Source organism: Lonchura striata, chromosome 36 (genome assembly GCF_050655825.1).
Source record: "Lonchura striata isolate lonStrDom1 chromosome 36, ASM5065582v1, whole genome shotgun sequence".
Taxonomy (NCBI): domain Eukaryota; kingdom Metazoa; phylum Chordata; class Aves; order Passeriformes; family Estrildidae; genus Lonchura; species Lonchura striata.
Genome location: NC_140738.1, coordinates 810,930 through 834,568, shown reverse-complemented (window position 1 = coordinate 834,568; position 23,639 = coordinate 810,930). Strand labels below are relative to the sequence as shown.

Sequence of the window (23,639 nt, the reverse complement as noted above, 5' to 3'; positions counted from 1 at the left end):
ATTTTGGGGTGGATTTGGGGATTTTGGGGTAAATTTGGGAGATTTGGGGTAAATTTGGGGGATTTGGGGGTGGATTTTAATGAAATTTGGGGTGGATTTTGGAGATTTGGGGTAAATTTGTAGAATTTTAGGGTTCCAGCTGGATTTTGGGGGGAATTTGGGGGATTTGGGGTATATTTGGTAGATTTTGGGGTAAATTTGGGCGATTTTGGGGGTCCCAGGTGGGATTTTAGGGTGAATTTGTGGAAATTTGGGGATCCCAGCTGGATTTTGGGGTGAATTTCGGGGATTTGGGGTGAATTTGGGGGATTTTGGGGTAAATTTGGGGGATTTTGAGGATCTCAGGTGGATTTGGGGGTGAATTTGGGGGATTTTTGTGAGAATTTTGGGTAAATTTGAAGGATTTTAGGTTGAATTTTGGGGATTTGGGGTGAATTTGGGATAAATTTGGGGATTTGGGGTGAATTTGGGGATTTTGGGGATCCCAGCTGTCCTTTCCCCATATAAGGTGCTCATTAACATAAAAGGCGTGGCTCTGCATTAATAATGACTTTATTTGCATAAAAACCACAATTCATCAGATTTATTTAATTATTCATACAGCCTCATTTGCATAGCGACCCCAAAATGCTCCGAAATGACCCAAAAATAACCCAAATATTCCAAAATAACCCAAAATTCCCTAAATGTCCCCAAGTAACCCCAAAAATGTCCCAAAATTCCACCAAAATTCCCCCCAAAAAGCCCAAAATAATCCCAAAAATCCCTAAAATACCTCAAAGCCCCCAAAATGACCCCAAAAATCCCCCAAATTTCCCCCAAATTCCCCAAAAATCCCCCAAAAACCTCCAAAATAATCCCGAAATTATCCAAAACCCCCAAAATTCCCCCAAAATCACCCTAAAAATTCCAAAATAATCTGTAATTCCAAAAAGCCCCAAAAATTCCCTGAAAAAAACCCCAAAATTATCCCAAAATGCCCCAAAATTCCCCAAAATTCCCCAAAAAAATCCCCAAAAAACTCCACAATAATTCCAAAATCATTCAGAAACCCCAAAATTACCCAAAATGACCCAAAAATCTTTAAAAATCCACAAAAAATCCACAAAATCCCCCAGAATAATCCCAAAATTATCCCAAAATGCCCCAAAATTACCCCACAATTCCCCCAAAAAACGGCAAAATTTCTCAAGAATGACCCCAAATTTCCCAAAAAAATTCCCCAAAAATTGCCAAAGATGATGCAAAAAAGCCCCAAAATTCCCCCAAAAACCCTGGAAAATTCCTAAAAAAAAACCAAACCAAAATGACCCAAAAAAACCCCAACATTCCCCCAGAATGTGTCCAAAATTCCCCCAAAATTCCCCAAAAAAAACCCCCCAAAATTCCCCTCAAAAAAACCCGAAATTCCTAAAAAAAAAAACCCAAAATGACCTGAAAAACCCCCAAAATTCCTAAAAAAAACCTCTGCAAAATTCCCCAAAAAAGCCCCAAAATTCCTAAAAAAACAAAAACCAAAATGCCCAAAAAAACCCAAAACGCCCCAAAAAACCCCCAAAACACCCCAAAAAAACCCCAAAATTCAAAAAAAACTCCCCCAAAATTCCTAAAAAAACCCCCCAAAATTCTAAAAAAAAAAAAAAATTCCAAAATGACCCAAAAAGCCCCAAAATTCCCCAAAAAACCCCCAAAATTTCCCCAAAAAACCCCCAAAATTCCAAAAAAAACCCCTCCAAAATTCCCAAAAAAACCCCCGAAGTGCCCCAAAATAACCCAAAAAAACCCCCAAAATTCCCCTAAAAAAACCCCAAAATTCCCCCCAAAAAAACCCCAAAATGCCCGAAGAATATCCCCCCCGAAAAAAATAACCCAAAAAACCCCAAAATTCCCCTTAAGAAACCCCAAAATTCCCCCCAAAAAATCCCCAAAATTCCTTATAAATAACCCAAAAAACCCCAAAATCCCCCTAAAAAAACCCCCAAAATTCAGCAAGAATATCCCCAAAACTCCCCAAAATCCCCCAAAATCCCCCATAAAACCCCAAAATTCCCCATTAAACCCCAAAATCCCCCTTTAAAACCCCAAAATCCCCATTAAAACCCCAAAATTCCCCATTAAACCCCAAAATCCCCCTTTATAACCCCAAAATCCCCTAAAAAAACCCCAAAATCCCCCCAAATCCCCCATTAAAATTTCAAAATCCCCCAAAATCCCCCCAAATCCCCCATTAAAACCCCAAAATTCCCCCTTAAAACCCCAAAATCCCCCAAAATCCCCTAAAAAAACCCCAAAATCCCCCAAAATCCCCCATAAAACCCCAAAATCTCCTAAAAAAAACCCAAAATCCCCCGTTAAAACCCCAAAATCCCCCTTAAAACCCCAAAATCCCCCAAAATCCCCCATAAAACCCCAAAATCCCCATTAAAACCCCAAAATCCCCTAAAAAAACCCCAAAATCCCCTAAAAAAACCCCAAAATTCCCCATTAAAACCCCAAAATCCCCCATTAAACCCCAAATTAAAACCCCAAAATCCCCCAAAACCCCCCAAAATCCCCCATAAAACCCCAAAATCCCCCAAAATTCCCATTAAAACCCCAAAATCCCCCATTAAAACCCCAAAATCCCCCTTAAGAAACCCCAAAATCCCCTAAAAAAACCCCAAAATCCCCATTAAAACCCCAAAATCCCCCTTAAGAAACCCCAAAATCCCCCATTAAACCCCAAAATCCCCCAAAATCCCCCATAAAACCCCCAAATCCTCCCTTAAAACCCCAAAATCCCCCCCAAATCCCCCCCAAATCCCCCATTAAAACCCCAAAATCCCCATTAAACCCCCCGCGTTGCCCATATAAGGTCATTTTGCCCATATATGGTCATTTCCCCCTTATCCGGCGCCTCATTTGCATAGCGCCCTCAGCCCCGCCCCCTGTGGGCGGGGCCGCAGCGGCGCCTCCTCCCCCAGCAGGCGGAGCATGCGCAGTCGGTGCTCGGCCTCGCTCTCGCCCGGGCGGCGCCGGCTCCTCCCGGCCGCTAGGTGGCGCTCTGCGGCCGCGCGCAGCTCGGCCGGGTCATAGAGAGGGGCGGGGTCGAGCCCGTGGCGGTTGATCAGCGACACCAGGTACTCGCAGTAGTGAGGGCTGGGAAAGAGGCAGAAATGGCACAAAATGGGGCAAAAAGGAGGGAAAAAATGAGGAAAAATGAGCAGAAATGAGGAAAAAATGAGCAAAAAATGAGCAAAAAATGGCACAAAAATTCCCATGAAAAATGAGGCCGAAATGAGGCGAAACGAGCTAAAAAGGAGCAAAAAAGGAGCCAAAAATGAGCCAAAAACGAGCAAAAAATGAGCAAAAAATGAGCCAAAAAAGAGTAAAAAAATGAGTAAAAAATGAGCAAAAAATGAGCCAAAAATGAGCCAAAAATGAGCAAAAAAATGAGCCAAAAATGGCACAAAAATGAGCCAAAAACGAGCAAAAAATGAGCAAAAAATGAGCCAAAAATGAGCAAAAAATGAGCAAAAAATGAGCCAAAAAAGAGTAAAAAAATGAGCCAAAAATGAGCAAAAAATGAGCCAAAAACGAGCAAAAAATGAGGCAGAAATCTCCCTAAAAAATTAGCCCGAAATGAGGCGAAATGAGCCAAAAATGGCACCAAAAATGGCACCAAAATGGCACAAAAATTCCCATAAAAAATGAGCCCGAAATGAGGCGAAATGAGCCAAAAATGGCACCAAAATAACCCAAAAAATGACCAAAAATGGCACAAAAATCCCCCTAAAAAATGAGCCAAAATTGAGCCAAAATGAGCCAAAAATGACACAAAAATGACCCAAAATGGCAAAAAAATGACCTAAAATGGCCCAAAAATGGCACCAAAATGACAAAAAATGACACAAAAATTCCCCCTAAAAATGATCCAAAAATGGCACAAAAAAGACAAAAAAATTCCCCTAAAAAATGACCCAAAAATGACCCAAAATGGCCCTGAGTGACCCCTGAGTGACACCAGGTACTCGCAGTAGTGAGGGCTGGGAAGAGGCAGAAATGGCAGAAAATGGGGCAAAAATGAGGAAAAAATGAGGAAAAAATGAGGAAAAAATGAGGCAGAAATCTCCCTAAAAAATGAGCCCGAAATGAGGCGAAATGAGCAAAAAATGAGCAAAAAAAGGAGCCAAAAATGAGCCAAAAACGAGCAAAAAATGAGCCAAAAATGAGCCAAAAACGAGCAAAAAATGAGCAAAAAAATGGGCCAAAAAAGAGTAAAAAAATGAGGAAAAAATGAGCAGAAAATGGCACAAGAATTCCCATGAAAAATGAGCCCGAAATGAGGCGAAACGAGACAAAAACGAGCAAAAAATGAGCAAAAACGAGCCAAAAGCGAGCAAAAAATGGGTCAAAAAAGAGTTAAAAAATGAGGAAAAAATGAGCAGAAATGAGCAAAAAATGAGGCAGAAATCTCCCTAAAAAATGAGCCCGAAATGAGGCAAAATGAGCCAAAAATGGCACCAAAATGGCACAAAAATTCCCATAAAAAATGAGCCCGAAATGAGGCGAAATAAGCCAAAAATGGCACCAAAATAACCAAAAAAATGACCAAAAATGGCACAAAAATCCCCGTAAAAAATGAGCCAAAAATGACACAAAAATGACCCAAAATGGCAAAAAAATGACCTAAAATGGCCCAAAAATGGCACCAAAATGACAAAAAATGACACAAAAATTCCCCCTAAAAATGATCCAAAAATGACCCAAAATGACCCAAAAATGGCACAAAAATGACAAAAAAATGACCCAAAATGGCCCCGAGTGACCCCGGAGCGACACCAGGTACTCGCAGTAGTGAGGGCTGGGAAAGAGGCAAAAATGGCACAAAATGGGTCAAAAAGGAGGAAAAAATGAGGAAAAAATGAGCAGAAATGAGCAGAAAATGTGGCAGAAATCTCCCTAAAAAATGAGCCCGAAATGAGGCGAAACGAGCCAAAAATGAGCAAAAAATGGGCCAAAAATGAGCAAAAAATGAGCAAAAAATGAGCCAAAAATGAGCAAAAAATGAGCCAAAAACGAGCAAAAAATGAGGCAGAAATCCCCCTAAAAAATGAGCCCGAAATGAGGCGAAACGAGCCAAAAATGAGCAAAAAAGGAGCCAAAAATGAGCAAAAAATGAGCAAAAAATGAGCAAAAAATGAGCCAAAAAAGAGTAAAAAAATAAGGAAAAAATGAGCAAAAAATGAGCCAAAAATGAGCCAAAAAAGACACAAAAATCCCCCTAAAAAATGACCCAAAAATGACCCAAAAATGACCCAAAATGGCCCCGAGTGACCCCTGAGCGACACCAGGTACTCGCAGTAGTGAGGGCTGGGAAAGAGGCAGAAACGGCAGAAAATGGGGCAAAAAGGAGGGAAAAATGAGGGAAAAATGAGGAAAAAATGAGGAAAAAATGGCACAAAAATTCCCATGAAAAATGAGCCCGAAATGAGGCGAAACGAGCTAAAAATGAGCAAAAAATGAGCCAAAAACGAGCAAAAAATGGGTCAAAAAAGAGTAAAAAAATGAGGCAGAAATCTCCCTAAAAAATGAGCCCGAAATGAGGCAAAAACGAGCTAAAAATGAGCCAAAAACGGGCAAAAAAATGAGCAGAAACGAGCAAAAAATGGCACAAAAATTCCCATAAATATGAGCCCGAAATAAGGCAAAATAAGCCAAAAATGAGCCAAAAATGGCACCAAAATAACCCAAAAAATGACCAAAAATGGCACCAAAATCCCCCCAAAAAATGAGCCAAAAATGACACAAAAATGACCCAAAAATGACCCAAAATGACCCAAAAATAGCACAAAAATGAGCCCAAAATGACCCAAAAATGGCACAAAAATGACCCAAAAATCCCCTAAAAAAGACCCGAAATTATCCAAAATTGATCCAAAATGTCCCAAAATCCCCGGAAATTGCCCCAAAAATGACCCTGAGTGACCAATGAGTGACCACAACCCCAAAAACACCTTAAAAACAGCCCAAAAATCCCCTAAAAATGCCCCAAAAATCCCCTAAAAAAGACCCAAAATGACCCAAAATTGACAGAAATTGACCCAAAATGTCCCAAAATCCCCTAAAATTGACCCAAAATGTCCCAAAATCCCCGGAAATTGCCCCAAAAATGACCTCGAGTGACCAATGAGTGACCAATGAGTGACCACAGCCCCAAAAACACCTTAAAAACGACCCAAAAAACGCCCTAAAAATGCCCCAAAAATCCCCTAAAAAAGACCCAAAATTATCAAAAATTGACAGAAATTGACCCAAAATGTCCCAAAATCCCCAGAAATTGCCCCAAAAATGACCCTGAGTGACCAATGAGTGACCAATGAGTGACCACAACCCCAAAAACGCCTTAAAAATGACCCAAAAAACGCCCTAAAAATGCCCCAAAAATCCCCTAAAAAAGACCCAAAATCCCCTAAAATTGACCCAAAATGTCCCAAAATCCCCGGAAATTGCCCCAAAAATGACCCTGAGTGACCCCTGAGTGACCAATGAGTGACCACAACCCCAAAAACACCTTAAAAACAGCCCAAAAAACACCCTAAAAATGCCCCAAAAATCCCCTAAAAAAGACCCAAAATTATCAAAAATTGACAGAAATTGACCCAAAATGTCCCAAAATCGCCGGAAATTGACCCAAAAATGACCCTGAGTGACCCCTGAGTGACCCCTGAGTGACCAATGAGTGACCACAACCCCAAAAACGCCTTAAAAACGGCCCAAAAAATCCCCTAAAAATGCCCCAAAAATCCCCTAAAAAAGACCCAAAATCCCCTAAAATTGACCCAAAATGTCCCAAAATCCCCTAAAATTGACCCAAAATGTCCCAAAATCGCCGGAAATTGCCCCAAACTGACCGGCAGAGCCCGGCCTGGCCCGGGGCCGTGTCCCTCCCGCAGGGCTCGTCCCGCAGCGCGGCCCCGAACGGCTTCTGCTCGGGCACCGGGCACCGTTCTGGGGAGAAAAACGGGGATTTTGGGCAAAATGGGAAAATGGGGGGAAAAATGGGGATTTTGGGAAAAAAAATGGGGGGGAAATGAAGAAAAATGGGGGTTTTGGGAGGGAAATGGGGATTTTGGGCAAAAAAATGGGGGGGGAATGAAGAAAAATGGGGATTTTGGGAGGAAAAATGGGGATTTTGGGGGGGGAAATGGGGATTTTGGGGGGAAATGGGAAATGGGGGTTTGGGGAGAAAAAGGGGGATTTTGGGTAAAATGGGAAAAATGGGGGTTTTGGGGGAAAAATGGGGATTTTGGGAAAAAAAATGGGGGGGAAATGAAGAAAAATGGGGATTTTGGGGGGAAATGGGTAATGGGGGTTTGGGGAGAAAAAGGGGGATTTTGGGTAAAATGGGAAAAATGGGGATTTTGGGGGGGAAATTAAAAAAAAATGGGGATTTTGGGAGAAAAATGGGGATTTTGGGAGGAAATGGGTAATGGGGATTTTGGGGGGAAAAATGGGGATTTTGGGTAAAACAGGGAAAATGGGGGTTTTTGGGGGAAAATGGGGATTTTGGGAAAAAAAATGGGGATTTTGGGAAAAAAAAATGGGGGGGAAATGAAGAAAAATGGGGATTTTGGGGGAAAATGGGGATTTTGGAAGAAAATGGGGATTTTGGGAGGAAAAATGGGGATTTTGGGAGGAAATGGGTAATGGGGCTTTGGGGAGAAAAAGGGGGATTTTGGGCAAAACAGGGAAAATGGGGATTTTGGGGGAAAAATGGGGATTTGGGGAAAAAAATGGGGATTTTGGGAAAAAAATGGGGATTTTGGGAAAAAAAATGGGGGGAAATGAAGAAAAAAAATGGGGATTTTGGGGGAAAAATGGGGATTTTGGGGAAAAATGGAGAAAAACGGGGATTTGGGGGGGAGAAAAGGGAATTTTGGGAATAAAAATGGGGGATAAAATGGGGATTTTGGGAAAAATGTGGGGAAATGGGGAGAAAATGGGGGAAAATGGGAATTTTGGGGAAAAATCCGGGAATTTTGGGGGGAAAGAAATGGGAATTTTGTGATCTCCCAGTGCAAACCAGTATAAACCAGTATAAACCAGTATAAACCAGTATAAACCAGTATAAACCAGTGCAAACCAGTATAAACCAGTACAAACCAGTTGGGTTGGGTGGGGCATCAGGGGGCGGCTCCGTCTCGAAGGCGACGTTCCCACTCTGAGGGGAGAGATCCCAGTAAAAACCAGTACAAACCAGTATAAACCAGTATGGACCAGTATGGACCAGTATAAACCAGTATGGACCAGTATGGACCAGTATGGACCAGTATAAACCAGTATAAAAAATCCCATTTAACCCCAAATTTTCCCCATTTTTAACCCTTGGAAAGCCCCAAAATCCCCTCCCAGTCCCTCCCAGTACAAACCAGTATAAACCAGTATAAACCAGTACAAACCAGTATAAACCAGTAACCCCAAATCCCATTTTAACCCTTTAATTCCCGTTTTTCACCCTTTTCGTCCATTTTTCACCCGATTTTCACCCAATTTTTTCCAATTTCCCCCATTTTTTCCCCATTTCCCCCTCCCAGTCCCTCCCAGTACAAACCAGTACAAACCAGTAACCCCAGATCCCCTTTTAACCCTTTATTTCCCATTTTTAACCCTTTTTTGCCCATTTTTCATGAATTTTCACCAAATTTCCACCGTTTTTCCCCATTTTTCCCCCATTTCCCCCCTCCCAGTCCAAACCAGTATAAACCAGTTCAAACCAGTAACCCCAAATCCCCTTTTCCCCATTTTAACCCTTTATTTCCCACTTTTAACCCTTTAAATCCCATTTTAACCCTTTTTTGCCCATTTTTCACCCATTTTTCACCCAATTTTCACCCAATTTTCACCTTTTTTCCCCATTTTTTACCCCATTTTTCCCCTCCCAGTACAAACCAGTATAAACCAGTATAAACCAGTAACCCCAAATCCCCTTTTCCCCATTTTTAACCCATTAATTCCCACTTTTAACCCTTTAATTCCCCTTTTTCGCCCATTTTTCACCCGATTTTCACCCAATTTTTTCCAATTTCCCCCATTTTTTCCCCATTTCCCCTCCCAGTACAAACCAGTCCAAACCAGTAACCCCAAATCCCCTCTTAACCCTTTCTCTTCCATTTTAACCCTTTATTTCCCAACTTTTAACCCTTTTCGCCCATTTTTCACCCAATTTTCACCCAATTTTCACCTTTTTTCCCTGTTTTTTCCCCATTTCCCCCCTCCCAGTACAAACCAGTATAAACCAGTACAAACCAGTACAAACCAGTAGCCCCAAATCCCCTTTTCCCCATTTTTAACCCTTTAATTCCCACTTTTAACCCTTTAATTCCCTCTTTCGCCCATTTTTCACCCATTTTCACCCATTTTTCAACCAATTTTCACCATTTTCCCCCGTTTTTTCCCCATTTCCCCCTCCCAGTACAAACCAGTATAAACCAGTACAAACCAGTAACTCCAAATCCCCTTTTCCCCGTTTTTAACCCTTTATTTCCCACTTTTAACCCTTTAATTCCCATTTTAACCCTTTTCGTCCATTTTTCACCCGATTTTCACCCAATTTTTTCCAATTTCCCCCATTTTTTCCCCATTTCCCCCTCCCAGTCCCTCCCAGTACAAACCAGTAACCCCAAATCCCCTTTTAACCCTTTCTCTTCCATTTTAACCCTTTATTTCCCAACTTTTAACCCATTTTTCGCTCATTTTTCACCCGATTTTCACCCAATTTTCACCGTTTTCCCCCGTTTTTTCCCCATTTCTCCCCTCCCAGTACAAACCAGTCCAAACCAGTAACCCCAAATCCCCTTTTAACCCTTTCTCTTCCATTTTAACCCTTTAATTCCCATTTTTAACCCTTTTTGTCCATCTTTCACCCATTTTTCACCCATTTTTCACCCAGTTTTCACCGTTTTCCCCCGTTTTTTCCCCATTTCCCCCTCCCAGTACAAACCAGTATAAACCAGTAACTCCAAATCCCCTTTTCCCCATTTTTAACCCTTTATTTTCCCACTTTTAACCCTTTAAATCCCATTTTAACCCTTTTTTGCCCATTTTTCACCCATTTTTCACCCGATTTTCACCCAATTTTCACCTTTTCCCCCCGTTTTTCCCCCATTTCTCCCCTCCCAGTACAAACCAGTACAAACCAGTGCCCACCTGGAGCAGCTGCTGCAGCCGGGCGGGCTCCCAGTCCCGCAGGTAGAAGAGGCAATCGCGGGGGTGGTGCCCGTGCAGCGACCCCCCGAGGGGGCACTGGGGGGAGGGGCAGCTCTGCGGTGGGGGAGGGGAGGGGCAAGGCGGGAGGGGTGGGGGAGGGGCAGAAGGAGGAGAAAATTTGGGGCAAAACAAAAAAAATTTGGTGAAAATCCGACCAGGAACGGGCGAAAAACTGAGGAAAATTGGGCGAAAAATGTTAAACGTTTTCTCCTTTTTTTTGCCCGTTTTCACCCAATTTTTTTCCCCATTTTTTCCTCCATTTTCCCTCTCCCAGTATAAACCAGTATAAAACCAGTACAAACCAGTACAAACCAGTACAAACCAGTAAAAACCAGTAACCCCAAATCCCTTTTTAACCCTATTTTCCCCATTTTTCCCATTTTTTTACCCATTTTTTCCCATTTTCCCCCAATTTTTCCCCATTTTCCCCATTTTTTCCCCATTTCCCCCCTCCCAGTATAAACCAGTATAAAACCAGTATAAACCAGTATAAACCAGTAAAAACCAGTAACCCCAAATCCCTTTTTAACCCTTTTCCCCCATTTTTCCCGTTTTTTACCCAATTTTCACCCATTTTTCCCCATTTTTTCCCAATTTTTTGCCATTTCCCCCCTCCCAGTCCCTCCCAGTCCCTCCCAGTCCACTCCCAGTATAAACCAGTATAAACCAGTATAAAACCAGTACAAACCAGTAACCCCAAATCCCCTTTTAACCCCTTTTTAACCCTTTATTTCCCATTTTTCACCCGTTTTTCGCCCATTTTTTTCCCAATTTTCACCCAATTTTCACCGTTTCCCCCCGTTTTTCCCCCATTTTCCCCCTCCCAGTACAAACCAGTATAAACCAGTATGGGCTCACCCCGGGCTGGTGGAAGGGGACCCCGCAGCCGGCGCAGAACTGGTGGCGGCACTGGGAGCACTGGAAATGCAAACAGCCGCCGCGGGCCAGGGCGAAGCGCTGCCCGCAGCGGGGACAGGCTGGGGAGACCCAAAATCACCCAAAATTCACCCAAAATTCACCCAAAATTCAGCCCAAAAATCAGCCCAAAATTCAGAAAAAAACCCAGAAAAAATCGCCCAAAAATTGACCAAAATTCACCCAAAAATTCACAATAATTCGCCCAAAAATTCAAATTATTTTCCCCAGAAATTCACCACAAATTCACCCAAAATTCACCCCAAATTCACCCCAAATTCACCCCAAAATACACCCCAAAATTCAGAAAAAAACCCAGAAAAAATCGCCCCAAAATTGACCAAAATTCGCCCAAAAATTCACAATAATTCGCCCAAAAATTCACATTTTTTTCTCAGAATTTCACCACAAATTCACCCCAAATTCACCCCAAAAATCAGCCCAAAATTCAGAAAAAAACCCAGAAAAAATCGCCCAAAAATTGACCAAAATTCACCCAAAAATTCACAATAATTCGCCCAAAAATTCTAATTTTTTTCTCAGAATTTCATCCCAAATTCACCCAAAATTCACCCCAAAATTCACCCCAAAATTCAGAAAAAACCCCAGAAAAATCGCCCAAAAATTGACCAAAATTCACCCAAAAATTCAGAATAATTCGCCCAAAAATTCACATTTTTTTCCCCGAAATTCAGCCCAAATTCACCCCAAATTCACCCCAAAAATCAGCCCAAAATCAGAAAAAACCCAGAAAAAATTGCCCAAAAATTGACCAAAATTCACCCAAAAATTCAAAATTTTTTCCCAGAAATTGACCCAAAATTGACCCAAAATTCACCCAAAAATTCAAATTTTTTTTCCCAGAAATTCACCCCAAAATTGACCCAAAATTCACCCAAAAATTCAAATATTTTTGCCCAGAATTTCACCAAAATTCACCCCGAAATCCATGAAAATTGAATAAAAATTCACCCAAATAACTGCAAAATTCACCCAAATCCACCCAAAAGCCACCGAAAATTTACTCCAAATTCGCTGAAAATTCACCCAAAATCCAACCAAAACTCCTTCAACAATTCACTAAAATTCACCCCAAATTCACTCAAATTTACCCCGAATTTCCCCAAAAAATCACCAAAATTTGCCCCAAAATTCCATGAAAATTCACCAGAATTCTCCCCAAATTTCACCCGAAATTCACCCAAATTCACCCAAAATTCCCATTTTCCCCCCATTTTTCCCCCCAAAATCCCCATTTTTTCCCCCAAAAATTCCCATTTTTCACTCCAAAATCCCCATTTTTTTCCCAAAAATTCTATTTTTTTCCCCAAATTTTCCCCCCCAAAATTCTCTCTTTTCTCCCCCAAAAAAATCCCATTTTCCCCCATTTCCCCCCAAAATTCCCAATTTTTCCCCCAAAATCTCAATTTTTTTACCAAAATTCCTTTTTCTTCCCCAAAATCCCCATTTCTTCCCCCAAAATTCCCTTTTTCCCCCCATTTTCCCCCCAAAATTCCCATTTTTCCCCCATTTTCACCCCAAAATCCCCAATTTTTCCCCCAAAATTCCAATTTTTTTACCAAAATTCCTTTTTCTTCCCCAAAATTCCCATTTTTCCCATTTTTCCCCCCAAAATTCCCATTTCCCCCCATTTTTCCCCCCAAAATCCCCATTTTTCACTCCAAAATTCCCATTTTTTTCCCAAAAATTCTATTTTTTTCCCCAAACTTTTCCCCCCAAAATTCTCTTTTTCCCCCCAAAAAATTCCCATTTCTCCCCCATTTTCCCCCAAAAAATTCCCATTTTTCCCCCATTTTTCCCCGCAAAATCCCCATTTTTTCCCCCAAAAATCCCAATTTTTTTTCCCCCAAAAATCCCATTCTTCCCCCAAAATTCCCATTTTTTTCCCCAAATTTTTCCCCCCAAAATTCTCTTTTTTCCCCCCCAAAAAATTCCCATTTTCTCCCCATTTCCCCCCCAAAATTCCCATTTTTCCCCCATTTTCCCCCCAAAATCCCCAATTTTTTCCCCCAAAATCCCTATTTTTTTATCAAAATTCCTTTTTTTTACCAAAATCCCCATTTCTTCCCCCAAAATTCCCATTTTTCCCCCATTTTTCCCCCCAAAATTCCCATTTTTCACTCCAAAATCCCCATTTTTTCCCCCCAAATTCCCTTTTTTTTCCCCAAATTTTTCCCCCCAAAATTCTTTTTTCCCCCCAAAAAAATTCCCATTTTCCCCCCAAAATCCCAATTTTTTTACCAAAATTCCTTTTTTTTTCCCAAAATCCCCATTTCTTCCCCCAAAATTCCCTTTTTCCCCCCATTTTTCCCCCAAAATTCCCATTTTTCCCCCCTTTTCACCCCAAAAATCCCCAATTTTTCCCCCAAATTCCCATTTTTCCCCCCAAAATCCCCATTTTTTTCCCAAAAATTCTATTTTTTTCCCCAAATTTTTCCCCCCAAAATTATCTCTTTTCTCCCCCCAAAAAAATCCCATTTTCCCCCCATTTTCCCCCCAAAATTCCCATTTTTCCCCCCAAAAATTCCCAATTTTTCCCCCAAAATCCCAATTTTTTTACCAAAATTCCTTTTTTTTCCCAAAATCCCCATTTCTTCCCCCAAAATTCCCTTTTTCCCCCATTTTTCCCCCAAAATCCCCATTTTTCCCCCATTTTCACCCCCAAAATCCCCAATTTTCCCCCCAAAATTCCAATTTTTTTTACCAAAATTCCTTTTTCTTCCCCAAAATCCCCATTTCTTCCCCCAAGAAATTCCCTTTTCCCCCCATTTTCCCCCCCAAAATTCCCATTTTCCCCCCCAAAATTCCCATTTTTCCCCCATTTTCCCCCCCAAAATCCCCAATTTTCCCCCCCAAATCCCAATTTTTTTACCAAAATTCCTTTTTTTTTCCCCAAATCCCCATTTCTTCCCCCAAAATTCCCATTTTTTTCCCAAAAATTCTATTTTTTTCCCCAAATTTTTCCCCCCAAAATTATCTCTTTTCTCCCCCAAAAAAATCCCATTTTTCCCCATTTCCCCCCATTTTCACCCCCAAAATCCCCAATTTTTCCCCCAAAATCCCAATTTTTTCCCCAAAATTCTTTTTTTTCCCAAAATCCCCATTTCTTCCCCCAAAATTCCTTTTCCCCCAATTTTTCCCCCCAAAATCCCCATTTTTCCCCCATTTTTCCCCCCAAAATTCCCAATTTTTCCCCCAAAATCCCAATTTTTTTACCAAAATTCCTTTTTTTTTTCCCAAATCCCCATTTCTTCCCCCAAAATTCCCATTTTTCCCCCCATTTTTCCCCCCAAAATTCCCATTTTTTCCCCCAAAAATTCCCATTTTTCCCCCATTTTCCCCCCAAAATTCCCATTTTTCACTCCAAAATCCCCATTTTTTTCCCCCAAATTTTTGCCCCCAAAATTATCTCTTTTCTCCCCCAAAAAAATCCCATTTTCCCCCCAAAAAATCCCCATTTTTCCCCCCAAAATCCCCATTTTTTTCCCAAAATTCTTTTCTTTCCCCAAATCCCCATTTCTTCCCCCAAAATTCCTTTTCCCCCCATTTTTCCCCCCAAAAAATTCCCATTTTTCCCCCGAAAATCCCCATTTTTCCCCCCGAAATCCCCGTTTTTCCCGTTTTTTTCCCCGTTTTTTCCCCAAAATCCCCATTTTTCCCGTTTTTCCCCCGTTTTTCCCAAAATCCCCGTTTTTCGCACCGATTCCGGTCTCTCCCAGGAACGCTCCCAGGCCCTGGGGGGGTCCCGGCGGGTCCCGCGATCGGAGCCAGGCCCCGAATTCGGCGCAGGAGAGCGACGAGTGCCGAGGCTCCCACTGGGCAACGAAGGGTTAAAATCAGCCCCAAAAACGCCCAAATTCACCCCAAAATTCCGCCCGAAAATTTAAAAAAAACCCCGAGGAAATCGGATTAAAAACACCCGAAAAATCCCCAAAAAACGGGAAAAAAAATCGAATTTTTTTGCCCAAAAACTCCCTTAAAAGAATTCAAATTTATCCCCAAAATTGCCCAAAAAAAATCGAAAAAAACCCAAATTTATCCCCAAAATTCCCTCGAAAATCCCAAATTTATCGCCAAAATTCACCCCAAAAATTTAAAAAAAAAATTGAAAGAAATCAGAGGAAAAACACCCGAAAAATCCCCAAAAAACGGGAAAAAAATCAAAATTTTTGGTCAAAAAATTCCATTTGAAAAACTCATAATTAGACCCAAAATTCCATTTAAAAATCCCAAATTTATCCCAAAATTCCACTTAAAAATCCCAAATTTATCCCCAGAATTACATTAAAAAATCCAAAATTTATCCCCAAAATTCCGTGAAAAAATCTCAAATTTATCCCCAAAATTCCATTTAAAAAACTCAAATTTATCCCCAAAATTCCACTTAAAAATCCCCAATTTATCCCCAAAATTCCCCCCAAAAACCCCCCAAAAAATCCCCAATTTTTCCATATATGGGCATCAAGCCCCTCCCATGCCCATATATGGACATCAAGCCCCGCCCACTTTCCTTAAGCCCCGCCCACACCAATGACTATCTATAGTAACTAAGCCCCGCCCACTTTCTTTACACCCCGCCCACCCCAATGACTTTCTATAGTAACTAAGCCCCGCCCACTTTCTTTAAGCCCCGCCCACCCCAATGACTTTCTATAGTAACTAAGCCCCGCCCACTTTCTTTAAGCCCCGCCCACCCCAATGACTTTCTATATAAACTTAGCCCCGCCCACTTTCTTTAAGCCCCGCCCACTTCTCCCATGCCCATATATGGACATGAAGCGCCTCCCAGCACCCTCCCAGTATAAACCAGTATAAACCAGTATAAAAATCCCATTTTCTCCCCGTTTTTAACCCTTTAATCCCGTCCCAGTTTATCACAATGCCCTCCCAGTCCCAAACCAGTAAAAACCAGTAAAAACCAGTAAAAACCAGTATAAACCAGTAAAAACCAGTTCAAACCAGTATAAACCAGTATAAACCAGTACCGGCAGCTGGCAGCGGGGGCAGCAGCACTGGTGGCACTGGGGGCACTGGGCCGGGCCCCGCTCGGCCTCGAAGATGAAACCGAAGGAGCACTGGGGGGGAACTGGGAGTTACTGGTTTATACTGGGAGGATCCCAGTTGGAACCAGTATAAACCAGTAACACCCCCGAACAAAACCAGTATAAACCAGTAACCCCAAACTCCCTCCCAGTATAAACCAGTAACCCCCAAACTCCCTCCCAGTATAAACCAGTAACCCCAAACCCCTCCCAGTATAAACCAGTAACCCCAAACTCCCTCCCAGTACAAACCAGTAACCCCAAACCCATTCCCAGTTCAAACCAGTAACCCCAAACCCATTCCCAGTACAAACCAGTAACCCCAAACCCATTCCCAGTATAAACCAGTAACCCCAAACCCATTCCCAGTTCATCCCAGTAACCCCAAACCCATTCCAGTACAAACCAGCAACCCCAAACCCATTCCCAGTATAAACCAGTAACCCCAAACCCATTCCCAGTACAAACCAGTAACCCCAAACCCATTCCCAGTTCAAACCAGTAACCCCAAACCCATTCCCAGTACAAACCAGTAACCCCAAACCCATTCCAGTACAAACCAGCAACCCCAAACCCATTCCCAGTATAAACCAGTAACCCCAAACCCATTCCCAGTACAAACCAGTAACCCCAAACCCATTCCCAGTATAAACCAATAACCCCAGACCCATTCCCAGTACAAACCAGTAACCCCAAACCCATTCCCAGTATAAACCAGTAACCCCAAACCCATTCCCAGTATAAACCAGTAACCCCAAACCCATTCCCAGTATAAACCAGTAACCCCAAACTCCCTCCCAGTATAAACCAGTAACCCCGAACCCATTCCCAGTACAAACCAGTAACCCCAAACCCATTCCCAGTATAAACCACTAACCCCAAACCCACTCCCAGTATAAACCAGTAACCCCAAACCCATTCCCAGTACAAACCAGTAACCCCAGACCCATTCCCAGTATAAACCAGTAACCCCAAACCCATTCCCAGTTCAAACCAGTAACCCCAAACCCATTCCCAGTACAAACCAGTAACCCCAAACCCCTCCCAGTACAAACCAGTAACCCCAAACCCATTCCCAGTTCATCCCAGTAACCCCAAACCCCCTCCCAGTTCATCCCAGTACCAAACCAGTATAAACCAGTATAAACCAGTATAAACCAGTACATGGGGGCACCACAGGAACTGGGGGTCCCTCTGCAGCTCCAGCTCCGTCAACTTCCGGGTCACGAGGCCGAAGGTGTCGGGGTCGAGGCAGCGCCGGAGCTGCTCCCAGTATAAACCAGTATGAACCAGTATGAACCAGTATGAACCAGTATAAACCAGTATAAACCAGTATAAACCAGTATAAAAAAGATAAATTTTACCATTTTCTCCCTTTTTAACGCATAAATCCCCTCCCAGTTCATCCCAGTTTGGTCCAATCCCCTCCCAGTTCATCCCAGCGCCGTCCCAGTATAAACCAGTATAACCCAGTACCACACCAGTATAAACCAGTATAAACCAGTAACCCCGAAATCCCCTTTTTCCCAATTTTTTCCCCATTTTCCCCATTTTTAACCCTTTAACTCCCTCCCAGCAGCCCCAAATCCCCTCCCAGTTCATCCCAGTCCCATCCCAGTATAAACCAGTACAAACCAATACAAACCAGTATTAAACCAGTATAAACCAGTAACCCTAAAATCCCCATTTTTTCCCCATTTTTCCCCATTTTTTCCCCATTTTTAACCCTTTAACTCCCTCCCACCACCCCCAAACCCCCTCCCAGTCCCTCCCAATCCCTCCCAGTATAAACCAGTATAAACCAGTACCAAACCAGTATAAACCAGTATAAAAAACCCCATTTTCCCCCCATTTTTAACCCTTTTAACTCCCTCCCACCACCCCTAATCCCCTCCCAGTCCCTCCCAGTCCCCTCCCAGTATAAACCAGTATAAACCAGTACCAAACCAGTACAAACCAGTACAAAAAAATCCCAATTTTCCCCATTTTTCTCCCATTTTTAACCCTTTAACTCCCTCCCACCACCCCCAAACCCCTCCCAACCCCCCTCCAGCCCCTCCCGGCGCCCCCCCGAGGCCCTCCCAGTATAAACCAGTATAAACCAGTACCGCAGGCTCCAGCGTGGACCAGTACCAGAGGCGCTGGGCGTCGTCGCGCAGGTCGGGCCGGCCGCAGCTGGGGCAGCCCAGGGCCTCCACCCCCCGCTCCCGCAGCCCCACGGTGAAATGGAGCCGGAAGCACTCGGGGCACAGCGGGCACGAGCAGCCGGGCAGCCACTGCATCTGCACCAGTTCAAACCAGTAAAAACCAGTAAGGAACTGGTTTGATCCCAGTTCATTGGGGTTAATGGCGCTGCTGCCCCCAGTGGTGGTTAGGGGAATTGCACCTTCTAAAACATCAAACCAGTTCATCCCAGTTCATCCCAGTAAGCCCCCAGCAGCCCCACACCAGTATAAACCAGTATAAACCAGTATAAACCAGTATAAACCAGTAAGGAACTGGTTTGATCCCAGTTCATTGGGGTTAATGGCGCTGCTGCCCCCAGTGGTCGATGTGGGAATTGCAGCCATTAAAACATCAAACCAGTTCATCCCAGTTCATCCCAGTTCATCCCAGTAGCTCCCAGTTCATCCCAGTAAGCCCCCAGCAGCCCCACACCAGTATAAACCAGTATAAACCAGTATAAACCAGTATAAACCAGTAAGGAACTGGTTTGATCCCAGTTCATTGGGGTTAATGGTGCTGCTGCCCCCAGTGGTCGTTATGGGAATTGCAGCCATTAAAACATCACACCAGTTCATCCCAGTTCATCCCAGTAAACCCCCAGCAGCCCCACACCAGTATAAACCAGTATAAACCAGTAAGGAACTGGTTTGATCCCAGTTCATTGGGGTTAATGGCGCTGCTGCCCCCAGTGGTCGTTAGGGGAATTGCAGCCATTAAAACATCACACCAGTTCATCCCAGTTCATCCCAGTAAGCCCCCAGCAACCCCACACCAATATAAACCAGTATAAACCAGTAAGGAACTGGTTCGGACTGGTTTGATCCCAGGTTGAGGCCGGTGCATTGGGGTTAATGGCGCTGCTGCCCCCAGTGGACGTTATGGGAATTGCAGCCATTAAAACACCAAACCAGTATAAACCAGTTCATCCCAGTAGCTCCCAGTTCATCCCAGTAAGCCCCCAGCAGCCCCACACTAGTATAAACCACTATAAACCAGTATAAACCACTATAAACCAGTATAAACCAGTAAGGAACCGGTTTGATCCCAGTTCATTGGGGTTAATGGCGCTGCTGCCCCCAGTGGTCGTTAGGGGAATTGCAGACATTAAAACATCAAACCAGTATAAACCAGTTCATCCCAGTTCATCCCAGTTCATCCCAGTAGCTCCCAGTTCATCCCAGTAAGCCCCCAGCAGCCCCACACCAGTATAAACCAGTATAAACCAGTATAAACCAGTATAAACCAGTATAAACCAGTAAGGAACTGGTTTGACCCCAGTTCATTGGGGTTAATGGCGCTGCTGCCCCCAGTGGTCGTTAGGGGAATTGCACCTTCTAAAACATCACACCAGTTCATCCCAGTTCATCCCAGTTCATCCCAGTAAGCCCCCAGCAACCCCACACCAGTATAAACCAGTATAAACCAGTATAAACCAGTAAGGAACTGGTTTGATCCCAGTTCATTGGGGTTAATGGCGCTGCTGCCCCCAGTGGTCGTTAGGGGAATTGCAGCCATTAAAACACCAAACCAGTATAAACCAGTTCATCCCAGTTCACCCCAGTACATCCCAGTTCATTCCAGTAAACCCCCAGCAACCCCACACCAGTATAAACCAGTATAAACCAGTAAGGAACTGGTTTGATCCCAGTTCATTGGGGTTAATGGAGCTGCTGCCCCCAGTGGCCGCTGTGGGAATTGCACCTTCTAAAACATCAAACCAGTTCATCCCAGTTTATCCCAGTTCATCCCAGTAAGCCCCCAGCAGCCCCACACCAGTATAAACCAGTATAAACCAGTAAGGAACTGGTTTAATCCCAGTTCATTGGGGTTAATGGCGCTGCTGCCCCCAGTGGTCGCTGTGGGAATTGCAGCCATTAAAACGCCAAACCAGTATAAACCAGTTCATCCCAGTTCAGCCCAGTTCAGCCCAGTACATCCCAGTTCATCCCAGTAAGCCCCCAGCAACCCCACACCAGTATAAACCAGTATAAACCAGTAAGGAACTGGTTTGATCCCAGTTCATTGGGGTTAATGGCGCTGCTGCCCCCAGTGGCCGCTGTGGGAATTGCAGCCATTAAAACACCAAACCAGTATAAACCAGTTCATCCCAGTTCATCCCAGTACGCTCCCAGTCCCTCCCAGACCCCTCCCAGTACAAACCAGTACAAACCAGTAACCCCAAATCCCCATTTTCCCTCCATTTTTAACCCTTTAACCCCCTCCCAGTCCCTCCCAGTTCCCACCAGTCCTTCCCAGTCCCTCCCAGTCCCCTCCCGCTCCCAAACCAGTACAAACCAGTACAAACCAGTTGCCGGGGCAGCCCCCAGCCGCAGACGGCGCACTCGCAGCGCAGGCGCCTGCGCAGGACGGCCCGGTCGGGGCAGGACCCCACGGCCTCCACCAGTTCAACCAGTAAAGGATCCGAACTGGGAGCCGCCAGCAGCCCCAGGCCCAGCTCCCGGCCCAAACTGGCCACCAGTAAGGCCCGGCCCCAACTGGCCACGGGGCAAGTGGCCAAAATCTGACGGACGAGGGCCTGAGGGGGAAAAAAACCAGTAAAAACCAGTAAAAACCAGTATAAACCAGTATGGACCAGTATAAACCAGTATGGATCAATATAAGCCAGTATAAACCAGTTTAGCCCCTTTTTCCCCCATTTTTTCCCCATTTTTGGTGCTCCCGGTTGGTCTCCCTGGCACAAGATTCCGGTACAAACCAGTATAAACCAGTATAAACCAGTACAGACCAGTACAAACCAGTATAAACCAGTTTAACCCCTTTCTCCCCCATTTTTTCCTGTTTTTAACTAATTTTTCCCCATTTTTTCCCTATTTTTTCCCATTTTTGGTGTTCCCAGTTGGTCTCCCTGGCACAAAATCCCAGTATAAACCAGTATGGACCAGTATAAACCAGTACAAACTAGTATAAACCAGTATAAATCAATTTAACCACTTTTTTCCCCTTTTTTTCCCGTTTTTTACTAATTTTTCCCCATTTTTTTTCCTATTTTTTCCCATTTTTGGTGTTCCCAGTTGGTCTCCCTGACACAAAATCCCAGTATAAACCAGTATGGACCAGTATAAACCAGTATAAACCAGTACAAACCAGTATAAACCAGTATAAATCAACTTAACCACTTTTTTCCCCTTTTTTTCCCATTTTTTACTAATTTTTCCCCATTTTTTTCCCTATTTTTTCCCATTTTTGGTGCTCCCAGTTGGTCTCCCTGGTACAAAATCCCAGTATAAACCAGTATGGACCAGTATAAACCAGTATAAACCAGTACAAACCAGTATAAACCAGTATAAATCAATTTAACCCCTTTTTTCCCCATTTTTAACCAATTTTTCCCCATTTTTTCCCACTTTTTTCCCATTTTTGGTGTTCCCAGTTGGTGTCCCTGGCACAAAATCCCAGTATGAACCAGTATGGACATGTATGGACCAGTATAAACCAATATGGACCAGTATAAACCAGTATAAATCAATTTAACCCATTTTTCCCCTATTTTTCCCCATTTTTTCCCAATTTTTCCCATTTTTAGTCCTCCAAGTTGCTCTCTCCCGCACAAAATCCCAGTATAAACCAGTATAGACCAGTATGAACCAGTATAAACCAGTATCATCCAGTATAAACCAGTACAAACCAGTATAAACCAGTAAAGAAAAACACAAAACCAGTATGGACCAGTAAGCCCAGAACTCCCTCCCAGTTCAAACCAGTAACCCCAAACCCATTCCCAGTACAAACCAGTAACCCCAAACCCATTCCCAGTATAAACCAGTAACCCCAAACCCATTCCCAGTACAAACCAGTAACCCCAAACCCATTCCCAGTACAAACCAGTAACCCCAAACCCATTCCCAGTACAAACCAGTAACCCCAAACCCATTCCCAGTATAAACCAGTAACCCCAAACCCATTCCCAGTACAAACCAGTAACCCCAAACCCATTCCCAGTATAGACCAGTAACCCGAAACCCATTCCCAGTATAAACCAGTAACGCAAACCCATTCCCAGTATAAACCAGTAACCCCAAACCCATTCCCAGTATAAACCAGTAACCCCAAACCCATTCCCAGTATAAACCAGTAACCCCAAACCCCTCCCAGTATAAACCAGTAACCCCAAACTCCCTCCCAGTATAAACCATTAACCCCAAACCCATTCCCAGTATAAACCAGTAACCCCCAAACCCATTCCCAGTATAAACCAGTAACCCCAAACTCCCTCCCAGTATAAACCAGTAACCCCAAACTCCCTCCCAGTATAAACCAGTAACCCCAAACCCATTCCCAGTATAAACCAGTAACCCCAAACCCATTCCCAGTACAAACCAGTAACCCCAAACCCATTCCCAGTACAAACCAGTACAAACCAGTCACCTGCTGGTCGGCCTGCTGGAAGTCCAGCGCAGGCTCCGCCCCCTGCTGATGACGTAAGCGGAAGGGGCGGAGCTTGAGCCTCTGCAGCTCCTGCAGCGCCTCCCATTGGTCGCCCTGACGCCGTCGCAGCTCCGCCGCCGCCGCCGCGCGCTCGGGGAAACCGAGGCACGCCAGGAGCCGCAGCTGCGCCGGGGCGGGGGGGAAACCAGTATGGACCAGTATGAACCAGTATGGACCAGTATGGACCAGTATAAACCACTATGGACCAGTATAAACCAGTATAAACCAGTACGGACCAGTATGGACCAGTATAGACCAGTATAAACCAGTATGAACCAGTATGGACCAGTATGGACCAGTATAAAACAGTATGGACCAGTACAGACCAGTATAAACCAGTATGGACCAGTATAGACCAGTATAGACCAGTATGGACCAGTATGGACCAGTACAGACCAGTATGGACCAGTATGGACCAGTATAAACCAGTATGGACCAGTATAAACCAGTATAAACTAGTATGGACCACTATGGACCAGTATGGACCAGTATGAACCAGTATAAACCAGTATGGACCAGTATGGACCAGTATGGACCAGTATAAACCAGTATGGACCAGTATAAACCAGTATAAACCAGTATGGACCACTATGGACCAGTATGGACCAGTATAAACCAGTATGAACCAGTATGAACCAGTATAAACCAGTATGGGCCAGTATGGACCAGCATGGACCAGTATAGGCCTGTATAAACCAGTATGAACCAGTTTGAACCAGTATGAACCAGTATGGGCCAGTA

General features: G+C 43.8%; 1 protein-coding gene across 16 annotated transcripts in view; it reads right to left on the bottom strand.

The window, feature by feature from the left end:
* Nucleotides 1–534: 534 nt before the first annotated feature.
* The window catches only part of RNF31 (ring finger protein 31), a 42,987-nt gene continuing 19,882 nt past the window's right edge, over nucleotides 535–23,639 (bottom strand). Inside the window, exons 12-22 of one of the 16 annotated variants that reach the window (XM_085565489.1) lie at nucleotides 22,839–23,021; nucleotides 20,758–20,988; nucleotides 18,335–18,508; nucleotides 17,391–17,489; nucleotides 16,170–16,259; nucleotides 14,885–14,999; nucleotides 11,083–11,225; nucleotides 10,189–10,302; nucleotides 8,146–8,203; nucleotides 6,894–6,990; nucleotides 535–3,138 (exon numbers count right to left, since the gene is read on the bottom strand). In XM_085565489.1, the coding sequence (XP_085421615.1) occupies nucleotides 2,898–3,138; nucleotides 6,894–6,990; nucleotides 8,146–8,203; nucleotides 10,189–10,302; nucleotides 11,083–11,225; nucleotides 14,885–14,999; nucleotides 16,170–16,259; nucleotides 17,391–17,489; nucleotides 18,335–18,508; nucleotides 20,758–20,988; nucleotides 22,839–23,021 (1,545 nt within the window). In that variant the 3' untranslated portion in view covers nucleotides 535–2,897. Of the gene's footprint in view, nucleotides 3,139–5,203; nucleotides 5,353–6,893; nucleotides 6,991–8,145; nucleotides 8,204–10,188; nucleotides 10,303–11,082; nucleotides 11,226–14,884; nucleotides 15,000–16,169; nucleotides 16,260–17,390; nucleotides 17,490–18,334; nucleotides 18,509–20,747; nucleotides 20,989–22,838; nucleotides 23,022–23,639 lie in introns of those variants that run through there. The other 15 variants (XR_014950954.1, XR_014950955.1, XM_085565493.1 and 12 more) reach the window with 15 other exon arrangements.